The 21,594-nt window shown below is 35.9% G+C and overlaps 2 protein-coding genes across 8 annotated transcripts in view; one reads left to right on the top strand and one right to left on the bottom strand.

The window, feature by feature from the left end:
* Nucleotides 1–985: 985 nt before the first annotated feature.
* On the bottom strand, nucleotides 986–10,440 carry LOC110838087 (uncharacterized). 4 transcript variants are annotated; one of them, XM_022080961.2, is made up of 8 exons: nucleotides 10,323–10,440; nucleotides 9,581–9,807; nucleotides 8,558–8,732; nucleotides 7,426–7,662; nucleotides 6,865–7,073; nucleotides 4,828–5,122; nucleotides 3,963–4,157; nucleotides 986–3,336 (listed from the first exon to the last, which is right to left on the bottom strand). In XM_022080961.2, exons 2-8 carry the CDS (start codon nucleotides 9,760–9,762, stop codon nucleotides 3,001–3,003), a joined length of 1,629 nt encoding a protein of 542 aa, XP_021936653.1. In that variant the 5' UTR covers nucleotides 9,763–9,807; nucleotides 10,323–10,440; the 3' UTR covers nucleotides 986–3,000. The 4 variants fall into 4 exon arrangements, with proteins under 4 accessions (XP_021936653.1, XP_021936731.1, XP_021936818.1 ...); XM_022081039.2 differs by having other exon boundaries at nucleotides 10,046–10,436; XM_022081126.2 differs by having other exon boundaries at nucleotides 10,160–10,436.
* A 167-nt stretch (nucleotides 10,441–10,607) lies between these two features.
* faf (ubiquitin carboxyl-terminal hydrolase-like faf) overlaps nucleotides 10,608–21,594 on the top strand; it is a 64,733-nt gene continuing 53,746 nt past the window's right edge. For 2 of the 4 annotated variants that reach the window (XM_022079519.1, XM_022079258.1), the window contains exons 1-4: nucleotides 10,608–10,692; nucleotides 11,227–11,409; nucleotides 16,794–17,082; nucleotides 19,605–19,830. In XM_022079519.1, coding sequence (XP_021935211.1) covers nucleotides 11,344–11,409; nucleotides 16,794–17,082; nucleotides 19,605–19,830 — 581 coding nt within the window. In that variant the 5' untranslated portion in view covers nucleotides 10,608–10,692; nucleotides 11,227–11,343. Of the gene's footprint in view, nucleotides 10,693–10,812; nucleotides 10,894–10,978; nucleotides 10,998–11,226; nucleotides 11,410–16,793; nucleotides 17,083–19,604; nucleotides 19,831–21,594 lie in introns of those variants that run through there. The other 2 variants (XM_022079346.2, XM_022079432.2) reach the window with 2 other exon arrangements.

Here is a 21,594-nt window from a genome sequence, read left to right as displayed (position 1 = left end):
TCCGTTTTATGTATTTGCATGAGATGAATGTCTGTCTGTTTGTGTGATTCAACTAAAGAAACTCTGGATGAATTTGGATGAAATTTGGTATGGAGGTTGTGTTGGTGGGGAGTACCTTAATATCATATTTTTCAGTTTTCTGCAATCTGTAATACCAACATGGTGGACGAAGAGACTTGTGAGATGGGGTCGACACTAGTGCCACTTGCTTTAGGACTAGGTAGTGATGTATGGTTATATATTTTCATAAAATATAAAACTCTTACATAATAATTCTTTGTATAATGTGGTAGATGCATGAAATAAAGAATAAATTGACTTCACCAGGATTCGATCCTGTGATTCTATATGTATGAGTCCATTATGCTACCACATACCTAAAGTGCCCTATGCTATCATTGATTTATGACACTTAAACAAGACTTTAGACCACCTGAATTGTATACTTCAAAACTAAAGTTGTCTAAGGAAGATAATTAACATAATATTACTATTGCTGTCTTCTGGATTGTTGCGCTGTATAGTCTGGTTGATGTTAACCAACGTTTCAGAGGTCATACTGCCTCCATCATCGCCCTGATGACGGAGGCAGTATGACCTCTGAAATGTTTGTTAACATCGACCAGACTACACAGCGCATCAACGCAGAAGACAAATCTTCATACTCACCGCTGTGAAAACCTCAAATCTTACATAATATTACTATTTCAAAATTTGCAAAGAACACGTGTGTATTCTGGTATGGAATACACCTTTCCAGTCTTCTTACATTGAGATCTTGCTGTAGATAGCATTAACAGTCTGACGGTACTAAATATCTTGCTACAGTGAAGTTTTCATTGTAAGGCATACTCAATTTATTTTGGTTATACTAAATTTGTATAACAAATTGTAGTTGGAAAAGGAAGTTATTACCTTGTTATATAAATTTAGGATTTATAAATTTGAGGATAAATATGTGGATGTATTTGGTATATAAGAATAATTTGAAACATTCATAGTGATTTTATTTTGGTTGTAGGCAAATACACACCCTACTTTAACACATACAATATTATTATGAAATTACACATCTTACTGTTAGGTGAATATATGAAATGTTTGGAATATGTTGGTTCATTCTATTCTGCATTCAGATTTCTTGGCTGTATGCAACCCTGTATGAGAAAACGGTGAACTCTTGGTAAAGTATTTTGCTTTCCAGTTCAGTATAATCCATTCATTATAAAGAAGAAAAGTATTACACTGGACTTAAGTTATTACATTACATTTATGATATAATTTGAATTATTTGTTTAATAGGGTGGGGATACAACAGGCATTTCATCTGGTGCATGAAGAAATCATGCTGAAATGGGAATTGTCTTAACTAGTATATTTATTTGGTCAAAATGAGAAGAGAAATTTTGCATAAAATTACCTCTAAGAGGCAGAAACAGAATGGAAAATAACTGCATTAAAGGGAATTCTCATGCTGGTACAGAAGTTGACTGTGGTCTTCTGGGTTGAATTTGTTGTTTTTGCCGTGCACTGTAGATTCTGGACTCAATCTACGTCTATTTTGTGTTTTGTATTATGAAATGAGTCATGCTGTACCTTGTGAAAATTTTCAGCTTGTTTTGAAACAGATAAGGAAGGACTTGGTTAGTTATCTGTGATAAACATTCTTTTCTTACCTTGTCTATTTGTAGCGATAAATTTAAGAAAGTACGACATTAGCCTTTTAATACAAAAATGATCACCACCATGTTAACTTACGGAGACTAAAAATAAGTGGCTTAATATGAATGGTTCCATGAAATGACTGAAAAGTTGGGTTGCCATCTCTCACTGAAGGATATCAATTCAAGGACTTAGATAAAAGTGATGAGAATGGCTTGTTTTTCCATGTGTTTAGCAGAACAATTTTGTGTTGCAAAGGAAAATGGTGCGTCAGTGACAAATCATAAAAGCACGTGAAAAATCAGTAGGATCTGAAGTTCTCATGACAGTAAGTATGATCATGGCTGTCTTCTGGGTTGAAGCACCATGTAATCTGGTAGACATTTACCAGTGTTTAAGAGGTTCTTGCTGCCTCCACCATCAGAGCGATGAGTAGCCCTGATGATAGAGGCAGTAAAACCTCTGAAACATTGGTAAACTTCTACCAGACTACACAGCACTACAACCCAGAAGAAAAGTCTGTTGGAAAAGATTCAGTTAGACAACTTTATACTTTTACACTATGGGTATGTATTGTGTATTCATTTGTGGTTTTATAAGACCCTTTATGAAACAGAAACCTGTACAAAATTGACAATTTTCATAGTCCTCTTCTGATATTTTCTTAAACAGGTTTCACTGCAGTTCTCAGATTTATATGACACAACTTTTCATAGAAATGTATGTTTATTTATTACAGTGCTGTAATATGATCTTCCAGTTATTAATGAAATGCAAGTGTCATAGCTCCAATGGTCACCCAGAAGACCAGGTTCAATCCTAATGCTAGAATTTGTGTTGAAATAAACTGAATAGTGGCATTTTGGGGGTGGGGGGGGGGGTGGTGAGTACTTTCCAATAACATAACTTCAGCCTTTGTTCGTGACCTGACACAGTGAGAAAGATCTGTTTTTTATGTTGTTATTAAGTATTTATCCTATGATATGGTTTGTGACCCCTGAGCATTGTATCTCACAACACAGTAGTCACAAACTCATACTTCATAAAAATACTTCTTTAGTGCAACTTGTCTTGTGAATGCCGAATTTAATAGCGCTATCAGAGATTTGAGGTTCTCACAGGAGCGAAAATATTGATTCCAGTTTTCTAGATTGTGATGCCGTGTAGTTTTGTAGGTGATTACTGACATTCCTCCAAAACATTGGTAATCATTCAGAAGATTACAAATGTCACAAAGCAGAAGACCACAGTCAAAAAAGATACTCATTCATAGGATTACAAATTGTTTCTGCTTTGTGCTCACCAGGTATATACCCTAGCCTGAGGCTAGATGAAGCTCTAGGTCTTGGCCACAAGGCATCGAGCCCTGCGATACGGTAGCAGTGTGTCTCTGTAACTTAATATGAGATCCAGATTTCTATCCACAATTTCCTGAGCCAGCTGTTCCATGTCACTGTCACATATACCAGCCCAGGCATGAAGATCACCTATGAACCTCAGCGAAGGACATGAACTTATCAACAACTGCACTGAAAGAGCTGTCAGGTTACATTCACTGCGCAGCACGAACACACGGAGGTGCTCTGGACGAGGATTTTCAGACAGGATCTGTGAGATTAACGAGTCATCTACCATTTCCACCCCTTCCCCGTAATTCTCTTCTTCCAACACCACCTATCAGGAGAAAGTGGAATCCTCAGTTTTAGGTGTTCTTTACATGAAATTTTGTACAGGACACAGAATATGAATGTGGGCATTATCAGCTAATTAGAAATGGTAAATTACTTTAAAGACCTTTATACGGGCATACCTCGTTTTATTGCGCTTTGCAGATATTGCGTTTTTTACAAATTGAAGGTTTGTGGCAACCCTGTGTCGAGCAAGTCTATCGGTGCCATTTTTCCAACAGCATGTGCTCACTTCGTGTCTCTGCCACATTTTGGCAATTCTCGCATTGTTTTCTTTAGACATGATGCTATTGCACACTACAGTATAGTGTAAACATAACTTTTATATGCACTGGGAAACCAAATAGCCAACTCGCTTTATTGCAGTGGTCTGGGACCGAACCCGCAATATCTCTGAGGTATGCCTGTATTTTGAAGTCATAATAGTTCAGTCAGTAAAATGAGGGAATATGTCTCTGTGCATCATATATATATATATATATATATATATATATATATATGCGCCTTCACGGAGAGCAAGCTTTTACAGTTTAATGTATTTGTCCAGCATTAAAGCAACTAGTGGACATAATTACAGTATAATCTGTGTAGTAACATTACTGAGCACATTACCTCAAGGTGCTCAAGATGCAAAGCATGAACAAGGAGAGCATGCAGTGTTTCAGTGGCCCCAACACGAATTCTACATATCACAAGTTCAGGCAGCATACTTCCAGCCTGTCCATACCATCCTCCTTCCAATTTAGCTCCAAGTTCTTCCAGATGTGGACAATTCTCTGCCAGCATTGACACATCCACAGAGTGCATCTGGTGATTAGGACAAATGTTCATGAACATGCAAGATATGAAGCGGAATCTTTTTTAAAATCTGAACTTGTAAGATGGGTTTCTTCACACCATTATAATTATATTTGGCACGAGTTAAGCATGAGATTTAATACATAACAACAGATAACAGTTAATTTACTTTAGTGTACTTTTTTGAAGCTTTAGAACTGTATTTAATTAATTACAAGACATAATGCCTATGTTACAGATTTTAAGCCCTAATGTCCTTGGTGCCTGAGAATATACATAATCAACAATGACAATGTAGAGTCAGTTTATTATACAACGCAACAGAAATATATTTTCTATAGTCAGTATGCAAAATTGAATCACTGACATAGTAATTAAAATGTATACTGTTGGTTTTACATATGAAAGATGTAATTTTAGTAATCAGCTTCTAGAAATTTAGTCTTCAACAGGCAATGTGTCAATATTTTTCAAATATCAGCAAATAAGAGAAGTTTAGAATAATTAATTTTAGCACAATGGTTGATAAAAATATTAATCCTGTGCTCTTGTGACTAATATTATTAACTGACCAGTTTTTTTGCTTGATATGTTAATAAATTAATGACACAAAAGTACCTGTAACAACCCTAGGTAATTATTACAGCATATGAAGAAAATTCCATACTGGATCCCCCACCTGATCAACCAACACAAGCTTCCGCAGCTTCTGTCCGTGCTCTATCAGATAGCTTTCCAGTGCTGGTGAGAAGTCTACAAAATCAAAGTCAACAGTGAGTACTACGAGATGGGAAAATGATGCGACACTGTGTAGCCAGCTTCCTCTAGTGTAGAGACTGGTTAGGTGAGGAGCAGCTGTAGCGAGGATGGCAGCCTTCTCTGGCGACAGACAAGTATCCCATAAGTCTGTGAGGCTTAGCTTCAGCTTCCCCTCATGGTGCTGTGATAGATGCACAATTGCATCACCTACATTCCTATAATCACAATAGACATTAATACTGCATACTCTTCATGACACTTTCCTTAATCGTGCTGCTATACGAGGATGACTCAAATGAGAAAGTTAAATTTTGAAATTGAAGATTGCTGTCTTCTGGGTTGTTGCGCTGTGTAGTCTGGTAGATGTCCACCGTTTCAGATATCATGCTGCCTCCATCATCAGGGCAATGAATCATTCATCGCTCTGATGACAAAGGCATCTACCAGACTACACAGTGCAACAACCCAGAAGACAGCAATCTTCAGACTCACTGCTGTGAAAATCTCAAATCTTACAATTTTAAAATTATTTATTGTCAAAAGGTTAAAGAAATGCTCTGCTTGTTTGTCCTCTTTCATTTCAAAATGATTTCATAATTCTATCTGAGGAAAATGTCTGGTTTGAGTCACGTATGTAATCTTAAAACCATGTTATGAGAGTTCTTTCCTTATGAAAAGTCTGTTTTTATGGTTCATCATATTTGGGTTTTATTTACCTCAAAAAGGCATATGTAGATAATGAAAAATTATGACAACTGTGGTCACAGATTGAAAAAAAACCCTAAACGTTTCCAAATATTTAGAAAGGTTAGACAGGAAACTGCTTTATCTCCTGTACAGTTGAACTTGGTAATAGGTGATATAATAATAAGAGAAACAGTAGGACATAATTTATCTTTAACATTTTTCAAGTTAGTGAGGGACATCCACTGGAATGGGAAATGCCTAAGGGGTGTAAAGTTGCTGCAAGCCCATACTAAAATATGGAGCAGAAATTTGGATATGGACCAAACTAGATATTAGTAAAATATTCGCTGCAGACATGATATTTTAAAGTAGTATACAAGAAAAAAACAAGAAATTAAAAAATGAATCTAAAGATAAACGCCTTGTAAGGCAAAGAAACAACAGGATAAGATGGTATGGACATGTTTTAAGAATGAATAAAGAAGTGATTGCATATAAAGATTTTAACATTGAAAGAGAGGAAATTACCCAAGGAAGAGCAAGATCAGAATAATGGATTAGAAAAGACGCCATACAGATGGAAGGTAGACCACTGGAATTAACAAAGGGGGAGCTGTGAGAAGATGAACTACTTAAAGTAGGAGGAAGAAAAACCAGCAAGATGGTCAGTCCCTCAATGTTTGAGCAGGACGTTACCAGCAGCTACAGGGGCTATGCAAGGATGGATAATGTCACAATGATAACAAATTCATTCTAGAGATAAACCCTTAACTTTTTTATTAGTTTCAGTTGGCTTATATGAATATTGCAGTACAGAGCCTAGTCAGTAGTTGACACCTTAAAAATAAATAACCCCATTTTTATCCTATAATACAGTTAATATAATTTTTCTGGAAGATGGTGTTGCTTTGTACCCTGAAAGTGAAACACCACTGCTTCATCTATTCCTGCATTTATATAGGATGATGAAAGAAATTTGGAAGTTATGATTGAACTTTTATACTCAAGTGTTGATTACTGATCCAAAAGCAGGTTTCAGCAAGTTGCTGAATTATAAAATTAATCTAGGGCCATAGCAGAGAATAAAATTAAGCATGTTATTCATCCATCAAGGCCTCAATGAACACTCTGTAAACATGATCTTGTTAAATGGACTCTGTTGTTCATGACATAATGGCACAAACGTTCTTATTAATAGTGGGTTCCAAAATAAATTACACCAGACTTCGGTGAGCCACCATCTCAGATGAAACACAAGTGATGCTGGTACCTGTAGTATATAAACCCTCCGAGAGACTTAAGGTTTGGGATGAACTGAAGAAGCATTACAACACCAAGCTCTGATGTGTTGGTATCTTGGATGCGAACCTCTTGAAGACTTTGAGAGCAAGTGTTCAAGTCAGATGGTTGAATAGCAGAAAACCATTCACTGATGTCACCACAGCAGCCATCAGGAGGCAAAATATGAGACTCTTGCTCCTGTGAAAAAAGTGGGACTTTGCTTTACAGAAATTGCTCATTTGAAAATGTAAAAATCTCACACAAATATTAATTCTAAAATGCTTCTAAAAAAGGTTAATCTTATGAATAAAAAATATGTGGATTGCCCACTTTGGGCTCCAGTGAGAGTATGTGTGTCTTCTGTAATTCCAGAAAGCTAGTATCGATTCAGTAATATTAAGGCCCCCTATAAATTTAAAGTTAATATTATTGTAGACTGGATCAGCCTTTGGTGTCTATAGAAACAGAAAAGACCAGGAACAGCAACTCGCCTAAAAACTGTGTGTTATATACGCATAACCATAGGAAGTACAAAAGTGACTTATCATACCTTGAAACAGAGAGATCGGAGCCCATTGTCATCTACAAGCCATGATGATGTGGCATCAAGATGTCGGAGATGTGGACAGTGGCGGCCCAAGAGTCTAAGAATTTCATTGTCACATACAGAGCGTAGGACCAGTGAATGCAGATTTCCTGCCAATCCACCTCGCAGAATACGGTGAAATGAAAGGTTTGCTGATGAAACAGTTTCTATATCTCCTGCACGGCGCGTGTCCAGACGAACCTGATGCAAAATACTAATTAAAAGTGGTCCAATGGGAGATATGAAGGTTGGATAGTAACTGGAGGTCATGATTTTTGTTTAATGATTCATTTAACTGTTTTTTCTCAGGTGCATAGGTTGTATAGTGTTGAATGAAGAACTGGAATGACAGTACCTGTACTAAAGTATTAATCCAGTACCTACTTGGAGAGACTGGATCAAATCACAAATGTATGAGACTAGCTGGTCTCTGCGGTGGGTTAGCGAGTCTATTGAAATGGTATTGAAGGACACACACCAGAGAAACTGTTTCCAGCAAAGTTCTGTATCAGAGGTGAAGGCAGGAAGTTCAAGGTTGCCATTTGGATGGATGGACAGGTTTCACATGCATTATGTATGGTGGATGAATATTGAGTATCAGTGGAATGAAAACCTAAATATTCAGGGGAAAAAACATGCTTGTTTGCTGATCACAAATTCCATATGGTCTACTATAGGATTGAATCATAACTTCCATGATAAGAAGCTAATGTATAACAGTGTCAGCTGGGGTATAGCTATCTCAATATAAACAGTGGAGGAAAATTATTCCCCATGGATTATGCAATAATTCCATAGTTAGTTTTCTTTTCATTATATATTTTTGCTGTAACATGTGAATTGCATAATTGTAGGTTGGTTTTAAAAAATCCAAATGTAAGTTATGATGTAGGGTAAACACCTTTTTAAAAGAATCAAACTCACATTTTTCAACTGCCTATTTAGTACCTCAGTGTCTAGGTTTCTGGTGCTTCATTAAATGTCTTGGGTAACACAAATATGTCAATAAATCTAGTCCCAAAGTAATCTGCATAAAATTCATGTTTCACAGTTACAAAATGAGGAAAGTATGTACTATGCATACTATCAAAATCACCTTGACTGTGAGTTCTTGGAGGCCTGTGGCTTCACATTGTTCCAATGTAGTCAGCAAGGCAGAGCACTGTTCAGCACGGAGCCATGTGTTATCATCCCCACCAGAATGATCAAGTTGCTTGATGGTTTGATCAAGTAATATGTTTAACAGGTCCAACAGCATATATATATTATTCCTGACAGAAGAATATCACATCACTGTCTGATTTAAAGAAAGCAGGCAAAGTGCTCTGCTTGTCGCATTGTTAATATGATCAAATAAAGGATAAAATGAACAAGCATAGAGCATGCATATGGAAGGTAAAATATGCAAACAATACTTTAGTCAGTTATGCATGTAACATTTTAGTCAGGTAACCCATAAGGAAGTAACACATTTGTAAATATAGGCATATATGGGTGAATAATATTAAAACTGTTCTTAAAGAAATTGTGTGAGATTGTAGACTTATTAATGAAGCTTGGGATAGGGTCCAGTGGCAGGCTCATGTGAAGATGAGAATGATTTTATGGGGAAGGAATTTCTATATCAGGTGGAGTCTATCAGCTTCTGAAGGACTTTATACCGAGTTCTGATTTCTGACTTGGTTCATATGGTTTGCTGTACTTTAATTGGCAAAGGAAAATGGGAAACTTCTCATTTCAGAAAAAAAAAAATGTATTTGCATATACACTTATTATGAAAATCAAAAAAAAAATTCTCAAGCTGTAAAATACATGTCTTCCTTGTATAATTTTCAACTGTGTTGTCACTGCTTAAGGTAATTAGGAATGACCAATTACAGGACTTCATTTCTACAGGCTGTCTCATCAAACATCTACCAAACTTCATGTAGTTATTCATGGGCTTATTATTAGTGAAAAATTAAGCTCAACCAACCAAATCTAGGCATGTCTACAGTCCATTTTTGAGGTAGGGACACCCTCAGGACAGTTTATGGCTGAGTATCTGGAGACCACCACTCCCCCTACTAGACGGAACTTACTCAGGTGGAAAATACTGACAAACTAATACAATACTTACCTACAATGTGCAGTTGTGATATGAATCAAATGCTCACGAATCCCTGCATGAAGAGATGACTGAATCACTTTCCGGAGGTGCTCAACAGTACAGTTTCTTTTTTTAACACACTCTAAAAGATGCTCAAATACAGTAGTCAAGCAGGATGAGTAGAGCGATTGGACAGGTACGAATGGTGGCATATTTGTAGCCTAATTAAATATCATTAATTAAACAATCCAGTGGCCCTGGAACAAATTCATGGCATTACAAATTTTATTTGTAAAATATTTTCAAACCATTTTATATATCTGTACAAAGTACTTAAAAATGAATAAACGAAGTATTCGCGGATTTTCACCACTCGATTTATAGTGTTACGTGAACATTGATTTTATGGATTTTTCGGGGCCCTCATATAGCTTTGCCCCTGACCTTCACGCAACCTGGACGCCAGGGGTGCGGTAAGGAAAATATCTTTCGTACCTATTCCAAACTTTAGCTTATTGCTTTGGTTCAAGAAGTATATATTATAAATAACTTAAACTATCCTCACAAGGAGACTGTAACTGTCATAGTGTCAAATATAATTCCGTTTACAAACTAAGCAAAGTAAAGACGACCCTCAAGCAATTCCTGGGAATTTCCCTGACAATCCTTCCAGATAACTTGCGCGACCTGCTGAACTTCATATATAGTGGTACGATTATTGGTAATTTTTACATGGAACTGCTAATACAGTGTTCACTTCCGACAAACTCACGTTTCAATGGTCAAAAACTATATTTTGTACAGTTAAAACCATCACGCGAAACTAACTTCACAATTTTTTTAGATGCCCACACGAGGTAAATATGTACATTACCCAGCTGATATTTTGAGAAAAATAGTACATGGTGTCTGCATTTCTCTTGATTAAATTTAATGCAGTGTATTTCGTATGGGGCAGTGAAATTAAAAATCATACTTTTTGTTCAATTAGAATGGTTTTACAGCTTATAACTTAATATGTTTAAAGATTTACATATATAAAGTATTCATACGCCCATGTCACCGGTGAGTCGCGCAGTCGTGTTTACACAGTGCATGCAAATCTTACGTCAAAGAGGTTTCGTTCCTAGTACACTTATTGTGTAAGATATATTGCTGTTTTGTAACTTTAGAAATAGTAACACACTGTCAAGGGTTTCGTATAAAATATTAAGTATTGCAAGAAATGTTATACAAGTATAAAACTGGACCTCTTTAATTCTTCGAACTAATCATTGCGAACAGTCGCCATTTTGTATGTAGCCCGGCTGATGATCGAGGATTTTTCACTATTTAATACTCCAGTAATCATTACTATATGTGGTTGTTTTCGTGTTAATCTATTGATATTACTGTTTCGGTATTTGTTTGAGTGGTATTTGCTACTGTGTGAAGGAATGTAAACAAGGTTTGAAATTTTGCAAGGACCTCCTTCGTTTGGAAGGCAGGAGTGCCCCACCAGGATTTTTAATAATAAATAGTCTTTTGAAAAAGAGGGGACGCAAAGCATGGATAACTTAAAATTAAGCATTATGGCTTCATGTGCGATATGTATATACAAAGCCGCAGTGCTGGGTTTTTAAAATTGATGTAGTTGCAGGAATCAGAACTAACTACATATATTTTTCCTATTTCAGATAATGTAGTTAGTGTGTAACAAGAATTCTTTATGAAGTATACAGCGTACCACTCTCGAGATTCCATAGATTTAATGTTATTGCTGTGGCTTAATTGACAACGTATCATAGTTAGCCATGACCATAGCCACGAGAGGCCAAGGTATAGTAGTGGACCCACCTGATGGCCAAACAAGCACACAGGTAAGTTTGGTTTTATATTCAGTAAGATATTAACGCAACAGCTTGAGTCAGAAAATTTTAATCTTTGATGCAACGAAAATTTAAATGTAAAATATTAACACAATGTTTGAACTAGGTATGTGATGATATGCAAACATTTGTTCAGTGTTCACATCATATTTCTTACACATGAAAGTCTGGAGTGAGGTTAAGTTAGTTTGACTTGAGAACAAAGTTACTTGATCTTGGATATTCATAAATAAATACTTTAGATTGAGGTTAGGTTAGTTTGTATGAAATAGAACAAAGTTACATGAACTTGAATATTCAGAAATATATATTTGCGAAGTTTGCTTGGTAATGACTACTGCATATTTCTATAGAGGTAACACAGCCATAACTGCTAATAATTTTACTCCTAATGACTAGTAGTAAGAAATTTAATGTTTTTAACCTTTGATAATTATATGTTCCACCTGTTTTAACACTTATGAACTGCATTTTGCCAACAGAGTGTGTTTATGGGTTTTATGTGGTTCTGGAATTAAACAGTAATTATTTCTGTATACAGCAATTAACCACTTGATTATTATACTGGGTTTTCTTGCAGGTAGGGACTGAATGCTTCAATATTATTAGCTGAGCTTTGACTTCAAAGGAATAAGGATGTAAATTAACTTTATTTAGATTGACCTGAACTTAGGATGTTGTGGTGCAAGATAACTTACATAGTACTTAATTATTGTACTTTCTGCACATATTTTATTTATTATAGGTTTTGCAATTGGATGTCTAGGTTTCATGTGGTGTTAATGGCAGGCTTCCTGCAAGAGAAGCCAATTGTTCATCGCCTGTTTTCCCCCTACAGTATGACCTGCAATCAGAGTAGAGTCTCCAGTACCTGCCTTCTGCTTCTGTGCATGTTTCATGTCTTGAAAAAAAAATGTTCCTAGACGCAGCAAAGTTGTTTTTGAATAGTTTATGAATATTTTCTTTAATTTCTTGTAGTGGATGAGGATTATTCATACACTTCATCATTTAGCATGCCCCATAAATATAAGTTACAGGAATTTAAATTGTGTGAACAAGTAGGGCACAATTCTTATCTTATTACTATTGTCTTAAGAAATTAATAGTCATAGTTTGCTGAGCCCAATACATTAAATCAAAACTAGGAAATAACATTGAATACTAGTGGAAAAGGAATTTGAGTTTGCAGAATTGTGAACTCTTATACAAATCTGCATTTGGAAATGTGTGGTTGGTATTTAGATTTGTGGAATGTCATATTGTAATGGAGAATAGACCATCATTCAGTCTGTTCATTTGTAAATATTATAAAAAATGTATGTTATGATGCCTTTGTGTGAGTTTTAAATCTTGTTAGACTGTGTTATAGCAAAGTGCTTAGCATTCCTGCTACATTAAATCAGAGGGTTTATGATGGTGTATTAAAATAACAGGCTTCATGAATAGTATCCATTGTCTTAATACAATTAAAATTACATTTTGGAGACTGGAATCTGTCTCTGTTTTCAGGCAAAATCTACTCTGTTAGGCACAGTCGGTGGAGTTTGATTTTCGAACTGGACTAACTAACAGGGATGTGCTGAGTCTTTGTATTTCCTGTATATGATATCAGGTTCTAATTATAGAACCCTAGGTTAATTTTAACATATTTGGTGTTCTTTGTATTCATGTTTGTATATTTTGTTTTTTCCCCCTTAATTCATACTTCCAGGGGTCTGCTTATTTCGCTTGTAACATGCCACAATCATAGCGGATACTGTAGCCACATATCCTGGTCTGCTGCACATATCAAACTATGAAGTTGACATAATTGCCCCACCGATTTTATATTTAGTTTTGAAAATAGTCCTGATATTATAACAGTTCTCAATATGGCATAATTTCTTTGAAATACCTATGTTGCATGGGATAATTGCCATGGCATAAGGTATTCTGTCAGAAGGTGGGTGATTGTTTCTCAGTGGTTTGGTAATGGAGTTACTGATGTTGGTATCTGTTAAGTACCAGATCATGTTTTATAGTCGCAATTTCTCTATTGAAGTAATTTTGTTTCTGTAACGTGATTTTGGCTCTGTTCTAGACTGTAAACAGCTCCTTAGTTTACATTCTGGGGGTGGTCAAATTTTAAATGTGACATTCTGTATGAGTAGGTTTCTTGTGTACTTTTGTGAATAAGTTTGAACCTCTTTTTGTGACCAAGACATCAAAGAGAGGAAGAGTGTGTTTGCTTCAACTTTCGTAATGAATTGTATGGTACATCACTGATTGTTGAGGTGTTGAGGAATTTCTGTAATCTTGGTGATCTGTATGGCCAAACCCAAATGTTTCTGTGACATTTTTTAGCCGTATATCTGGTTTTATGTCTACTATGACCATTGCTAGTTTCTTGAAACTTTCGATGAAGATGTTGCTGACAACTGGGTACAACAGAGGTCATAACTTCTTTCAACATCCCTCAAAATTCATGAATTATTGTATCATTTGGTACAAAGTAGTCTGAATGACTGGCACTGTTAGAAAATACAAATAAATACATATTGTAAGGCCTTATAGTCAATTATTATTTGTAATTTAAATAAGGAATGTAAAATGTCTGTATGGCATAGCATACATTGACAATATTTCTGTTGAAATTAAATGCATCTGCAGCATAGTATAATGAAGAAGATAAAGTTTAGATGAAGTCATTATCATAATACATGTATTTAATAAGTGCCATGGAAATGTTGCCAAGGCTCGACTTCAAGCTCTCGCGAAATAGAAGAAGATAGAAATGTTGTTGTATAAAGACATATTCAAATTACAATACAAGAGTTCATTCAGTAGACATTTTATTAAATCTCTTCTTTGTTACCAAATGTATGGTCGTGTAATTTCCTCCATTGTTGCGTATAATGAGAGCTTATGCACACCTACAAAATTTGTTGATATTTTATTCAATAGTAAGCTTGTGACTGCAAGAACTTTAGGAAAATATTTAACAGTTTTATGTTGTTTTTTTGTGCTGGAGTTGGACATTCTTACAGTTTCAGATTTTTTGCATACATAAATTTAATTCCTATTCTGGTTCAAGGATATTTATACACCTTTCAATACAATTTTGGTCTTCTTCCATTGTGCAAAAATTGTTTACATTTCCTATGCATTATCTTTTAAACAGCAAAATGACATGTCTGGTGAAGACAGGATTGGAGTTTGTCTTTAAATTTCTTTTAAATAATGCAGTCGCCAGAAGTCTGACAGTAGTATGTTTTGCACAGTTATTGGATCTCCTGGTATAACACATTTTTCCATGTGAACTACAAATGTACCATTGTGGTATTGTTTTCAGTTCTAGTATTTTTAAAAGTGTCATTGTTAAACTGTTACATCTAAATGTGTGAAAGTAAACATAATGATTCTCTCTCTTTTTTTTACACATGGTTTTTCCATTTTTGCACATTGACATATAAGCTTTATGCAGAAACACAAAAGAAAAATGTCACACACATTATTTTCACAGAATTACCATGGTAGTAACTGTGGACATTTGAAAATATTTACATTTCACCCTGAAATTGTTGATCTGTGAGAATATTTTTGGGGCATATTTACTTGATTTTTTGTTGTTAGGTAATTTCAGTATGTATTTAATTGAAACTTACCACAAAATAACATTATTTTTATAAACTAGCAAAAAATTAATATTTGTCACATCTCAAAATTGTGATCAGATGTAAGTAGGAAACTCTGTACACATTTCCACCTACAGGAGGACTCTTTGTAGTATTAATATTGAAGTTCTGTTCAGTCCAGAATCCAGCAGTAGTCTATTATTGGCTGAGGCCAAAGGAAGTTGGAATTTGGTCCATGAGGCTTTTTGACAAGTATGAGGGTAAAAGAATGTAGATGCAACTAATGGTTTTAAAGTTATGGCATTTTAAAAATGTGAAAAATTGCATAATAGCTGTTTCTGTGTGACACCGTTGTTGGGAAATAGTACATTTTTAAAGCTAATTCATAGAATACTCTCAAAATGCAAATGATAACTTTAAAGGGACTACATTTTTTGCGTGCAAAGTTGTACAGAATTTGATGATATTGAGTGCTGGTGGTTATTCTGAAATTAGCTGAATTGAGGTGGAATGACTTTTAATAACCTAATAATACTTGTTAAAGCATACCTTTGAAGTCGGAGTGGCACGTCTTACAGTTTTTTAAGTTACCTATATCTGTATGTACCACAGCAGTATTACTTTACAGTGAGTCCAAAAATTTGTTGATATACATAGTAGATTGAAGTCGTTTGAGAAAAAGGTGCTGACAGAATTCACACAATTTACTAAAATTCACGTGGGAGACCTAGGCATAATTGAAAAAAAAATGTAAAAACAGACACTGGAGAAATTAGGTCCGAAGGTGTGAAATATAGGATATGGTGGTCTTTTGCGAACATGGTAAAGAACTTTGGGTTCTACAGGTATAGCTGAGTAACAACCAAATTTTTATGATGTTCTTCACCATGGATTTAGACATATAGTGTGTATCCCAGTTGGTCTGCCACACATTGGAGGGCGATTCAGGAAGAAATTTTAGTTAAAAGTGTTTGTGCAACATTGTTCTTATGTCCAGCTCTTGTGGAGCTACAGACATTTAAAGGTGATATAGTAATATAGGTCAACATTGGTGATGGTTTCAGTTGAAGATGTTACTACTACTGATTCTCATTTGTGTCGTATGTCAGTTCTCTGTTGTTTCTGATCCAAGGTTATTATTATCTGAACTCCCTGATAAATGAATTACTTATCTGGGATTTGAAGTTTTTGCGACGGTGAGTCTGAGAATTGCTGTCTTCTGGGTTGTTGAGCCCTGATGATGGAAGCAGCAAGGACCTCTGAAACGTTGGTAAACATCTACTAGACTACACTGTTCAACACCCCAGAAGACAGCAATCTTTAGAATGAATTGCATATTTTAATAGAGGTTGTGCCTCTGAAGAAAAGGTGCAGGATCTTTTAGCAAATGTGTTTGAAATGAGCAGGTCTGCTTTTAGAACCATAGCAGTCATTTTGAACAGATACAAGATGTACTTTACAATATGTAATGATAAATTCATACGGTAAATACTCTTGGCCCCCCCCCCCCACGCCTTGTGCAGCTTGGAAACCGCCTAAGTCTACAATGGCCCAAAATATAGGACTGGTGTTGTGTTTACACTTTGCACTTGAAGTCTCTCCTTAATCACCCCCCCCCCCCCTTTCCAGTGTATGGCGCACTGGTTGTGAAACTTCCTGTATATTTTGGTCACATATTTTATGCTTTATTTTATTGAAAGTGTTTATTTAACAATTTTGATTTCCTGGGTCTGTGTTGAAATGTTGTGATTTGTATGTCAGTCGCTCCAGCAGCCACAGCAGATTGTACAGCCCGGGAATGGAGGCAGCATCCAGTTATCGGAGACTGGGATTATGGGAGGTGAACAATCATTGGATCAGCAACAAATGAATAATGAGCTTTTGGGAGAAGACAATTCAGGCGGAGTTGTTGGAGCAGAGCCAGATTTTCCCCATGCTAAGCTCGCTTTGCTGGATGACAAAATCTCGAGTCCACGCTGGGTGGTTCCTGTCTTGCCTGAGCAAGAATTAGAAGTTCTTCTTCAGGCATCTATTGACCTCTGTCGGAAGGGTAAGTTGCAGGTATCTTGTGTTTTGAGGGAAGAAGCATTTGTCCTAGTGAAGTCCCTTCAGACATATATAATTCTTTTAAAAGTGGCTGCTGGTAGTGTTGAATTATCTCCTTTTCAGTCCTCCCCATATGCTTGGTTAAGCAATTGAAATGTCTGTGTAAAATTTTTACCAAGTTTACAGCAAAATTTCACACACACACACACACACACTCTGTTCTTCAAACCCTTTCATTGTCACTTTGTCACTAATCCGACGAACAGCTTGTGCACGTGCTCAGTTCAGCGGATGTAGCTCGATGACTAATGTTCATAGCGGAATGCGGCAAATGGCAGTTTGTCGTCAAAACCTGCCACTAGGTGTGCTCAGTAGCCGCAGCACACTCTCTGTCCCGGTTGGCATGCTATTTACAAAGTTCGGTCTTTTTTTGAACACACCTCGTGTTTACCTATCACTCTTCTTATGTGACTGTGTTCCTTGTTATGATCTATAATATTTTTTGCATTATGCACGTCATAACTAATTACCATGTTAACCCAACTATTATTGTGTGTTCTTTGTATGTTGTGCATGAAATGAACTCTCAAAGGACTAATCATGTCTGTCTGTCCCCCCACATGATTTAACTCAAGCAGTGCAGTGTGGATTTACATTAAATTTGGAATCGATGTTAGGCCATTGGGGTTCACTGTAAAATTGTACTTTTCATTTTCCCACAGTTGGCAATGCCAATGTGGTGACTATACAAACTTGTGAGGTGGGATCAACAGTGACACCACTTGCAGTAGAGCCATAAAATATGAAAGTTTGATACAGAAATTCTTTGTACAGTGTAAAATAACAGCATGGTTGTTCCATGTTAGAAAAAAAATGCTTTTGATGAGAATTTGATCCTGTGCTGCCATGCGTAATAGTTTAGTATGCTGCCACAGAGCTAATGCACCTTGTAGTGTACAAGTATTGATTTACATTAAAGAAGGCGTGAAGCCCGCATAATTTATGTAGTTGGAAACTAAAATTGTACAAGTAAGACTAAATCTTTTAGAAACTAATAGGGCAAGATACATTTTGGTATATATAATTGGCTATAAATTGTGTTTATTGATCATGAAGTTTTTGAATTGTATGCTGTTATTTCAACAGTCAGTTTCTGTTGAACAATTGAATCAGTGTAGAAGAAAGAATACAGCATTTAATATGTATGTCTATGTATTTATGTGAAAATATGTGGAAAGTGGTACAATGCTTGCTATTTTCTCGTTTGTTTTGTTAATATGAAGGTAAGTAGGCAAGAGCTAATTAATTAGTCTTATGGTGAAGTGAAGTGATTTGTTTATTACATTGCCCGCAGTATATTCCCATGCTTATGTGGACTTTGGCGATGGAAATACTTGTATGTTTATTTAATATTTCAGCTAAGAGCATTTAGAATTCTGAATTTTCAAAGGATGCATTTGTATATTCTGGTATGGATTACACCTTTCTGATCTTGTTTGTAAAGCAACCATGATTATAAGACTAATCTTTCTGGGGAGGGGGAATTAAAATATATTAAACCATATTAAAAAGCTTTTATTTTTTCTTCCTTGTATGGGATTTATGTTGATGGTTACATGATTTTTAAATTGTGTGTGGTAGTTGTCACATTAGTAAAGTTTTTAATAGTAGGTTTTTTATATTCGCATTTTATCTGTAAATATAACACATTTATGATTTTCAGGTATTCTTTCTGTATTATATCTATTATTAACATGTTATTTAAACTGTTAGTGTGTTGTAATGGTTGCCTATCTTCTTTGTGTATCTGTTGAAGTTCTATGTCCACAAAGTGAGTGTTGCTTGGTTTTTTTAGTTTTTGTGTACCTAGCACGTGGTTCTCATAATGTGTACGTAGCGTCATCTGTTATGATTTCTTTGTCAGTTATATGTCAAGGCATGTTGTGCATAATCTGTTCTGTCTTTCTGTAATGATGTGTATTATTGAAAATGTGAGTTGCATGTCCTGAGTCTTCTCTGTCATTATTAATGCTACATGTGTGATGTAAAGATCATTTTGTTTCACCTATGTATGATTGAGAGCAGTCTAAACCTGTAAGTTTATATATAAGTTGTTGTATTTTAATATTGATTAGGTATGTTTATTTTGAAGTATGTTTTGGTGTTCTAGTTGAGAATGCTATTTTTAAATTTGTATTTTTTGACACTTTTATAACGGATCTTTTTTTAATTAATTAGTTGCATGTGCCCCACTTTTTTTGTTTTCACTTATATTGATGATTGACAGACCTTGGAAAATAAGTTACAGGAGTAACTGATTTTGAAATTCAGATGTTACAAGTTTTTTTTTTATAGTGAAGGAGTATGAAGAGTATGTTGCACACCAGCACCCACTTACTTAGCCGGCGTATTACTAGATGGTGAATGACATGAGTCTATGTGTATAGTACACATTATGAATCCCTATATACATATGCCATATTAAATCGTTTGGTCTTAGTGGATGGTACCATTTTATGTTTGCAGGTTTGGATGTGCACAGTGAGGCATGTCAGCGATTTTTTCGTGAGGGTCTTACCATCTCCTTCACCAAAATCCTCACAGATGATGCTGTAAACAGCTGGAAATTTAACATTCATCACTGCATCTATCAGAACTGTGAACGTTTGGTGGAGCTCTGTGTAGTGAAGCTGTCGCAGGATTGGTTCCCGCTGTTAGATTTATTGGCCATGGTGTTGAACCCTAATAACAAGTAAGAGGCACCATCATAATTTTACTTAACTCATGAAGGTCTTGACATGTCTGGTCCAAAGGAGGGAGTCGCTCCAGTGGATGGGAATGTTTGAAAGTAGTGTCTATACCGAGTATCAAAGAAACTTGTTAGGTTAATTAAGATGTGTTTGGGTGGGGTATGTAGTAGAGTTTGTACAGGTAACCTTCTGTCAGATCCATTCCCTCTGCACAGTGGCCTAAAACGTGGATGCTTTATCCCCAGTGCTTTTCAATTTTGCTCTAGGACATGTAGAGTCGGTGGGAATCAGGATGGGCTCGAATTGAATGATCTGCACCAGGTTCTTGCCTTTGCTGATGATGTTTATGTGCTGGGGGATGGTGAGGGTATCAGGGTATCATAACCAAGAATGCAGAAACTCTCCTACAGACTAGCAAGGAAATGGGTCTGGAGGTAAATGTAGACTAAACTAAATACATGGGCGTAAGACAGGATCAACATCAGCAACAGTGGTGGAACATAATTATAAGTAACACATCATTTGAAAATGTTTCAAAAAAGTATCTGGGAACAATAACAACACACAGAAATAAGGTTCATGATGAAATTAAGAGTAGATACATTTGGGAAACTATTCAAAAAACATTATTATCTCGTTTGCTATCCAGAACACTAAAGATCAGGATATATAAAACAATGATTTTGTCTGTTGTTTTCTATGGTTGTGAAACATATTCTCTTACCTTGGAGGAAGAATGTGGATTACAAGTGATTGAAAAGAAGGTGCTCAAGAAGATATTTGGACCTAGGAGCAATGAAATAAGTGGGGAATTTAGACTATTACATAACAAGGAGCTGCGTGAATTGTACAGGTCACATAGCATAGTGAGGACAGCGAAATCTAGGAGGCTCCCATGGGCTGGACATGTAGCATGCATGGAGGAGGCAAGGGGTTTGTACAGAATTTTGGTTAGGAATCCTTCTGGAAGACAACCACTGGGCAGACAAAGAAGGAGATGGGTGGATAATATAAAGATCGATCTTAGGGAGGTGGGCTGTGAGGTTGGATTAGGATCATGTCTGGTGGCGGGCTTTGGTGTTGTCAATGTAGGGCCTGCTGGTTCTGCTACCAGGTAGTCAGTCAGTCTAGACCAAGTATGGATGAAACCGAAGGACAGTGAAAAATGTAGGAGGAAGAAAGCAATTGCATGTCAGGGTTTGAACCCCAAACCAGTTCTGTGCAAAGCAGGCATTCCAGATAGTTTTACCTTCTGCTTTTATCTCTTTTCTATTTATTTTTAATACTTTTTTCCTTCCATTGCTCAAGAATTTGTTACGTTTCTGTCTTCTCTAGATTTATTTGTAGTCCATATTGCTTCCACCAGTGTCACTACTATAGAAAATTAAGTATCTTCATCCTGTTTAAAGAGATATGAATTGTTACTGCATCTTCCATATTGGTCTCTTCGGATCTGAAGTTTGCATTCCGTGTACTCTATGAGAACTTTTCTAGATGAATAGTTTTGTTTTAAGTTATTTGGAAAACTGTATCCATAGAAATCCCCAGTCAATTAATTAAAATATTCAGTTTGTTGTTACTATCTTCTATTATATTAACTTTGGACTATTACATATTTCCTACTTTGGAGCCTCAAGATATCATACATACCTGAGGTCTTTTCAGTTGACTTCCTATTTGAACTGCTTTTTCGAGAATATTATTTGGTAGTACGCAGACAGGGGACTGTGTAAACATTGAATATCCAATATGAGTCTCCTTGTGAG

This window comes from Zootermopsis nevadensis, unplaced genomic scaffold (assembly GCF_977971745.1).
Source record: "Zootermopsis nevadensis isolate Lab colony 2312 unplaced genomic scaffold, Znev_1.0 Znev_ptg000010l, whole genome shotgun sequence".
Lineage (NCBI taxonomy): Eukaryota > Metazoa > Arthropoda > Insecta > Blattodea > Termopsidae > Zootermopsis > Zootermopsis nevadensis.
The sequence above is the reverse complement of the archived record's forward strand: the minus strand, read 5'-3'. Positions and strand labels throughout refer to the sequence as shown.

Bases quoted from the DNA above. Each gene is read 5' to 3' on its own strand.
- LOC110838087 (XM_022080961.2), bottom strand. From the start codon at position 9,762: ATGCCACCATTCGTACCTGTCCAATCGCTCTACTCATCCTGCTTGACT. The intron at 7,663-8,557 runs GTGATTTTGATA...ATTTTGCATCAG, and splicing joins TCCAAGAACTCACAGTCAAG to GTTCGTCTGGACACGCGCCG. The intron at 3,337-3,962 runs GTAATGTGCTCA...TTCTCCTGATAG, and splicing joins TGCATCTTGAGCACCTTGAG to GTGGTGTTGGAAGAAGAGAA.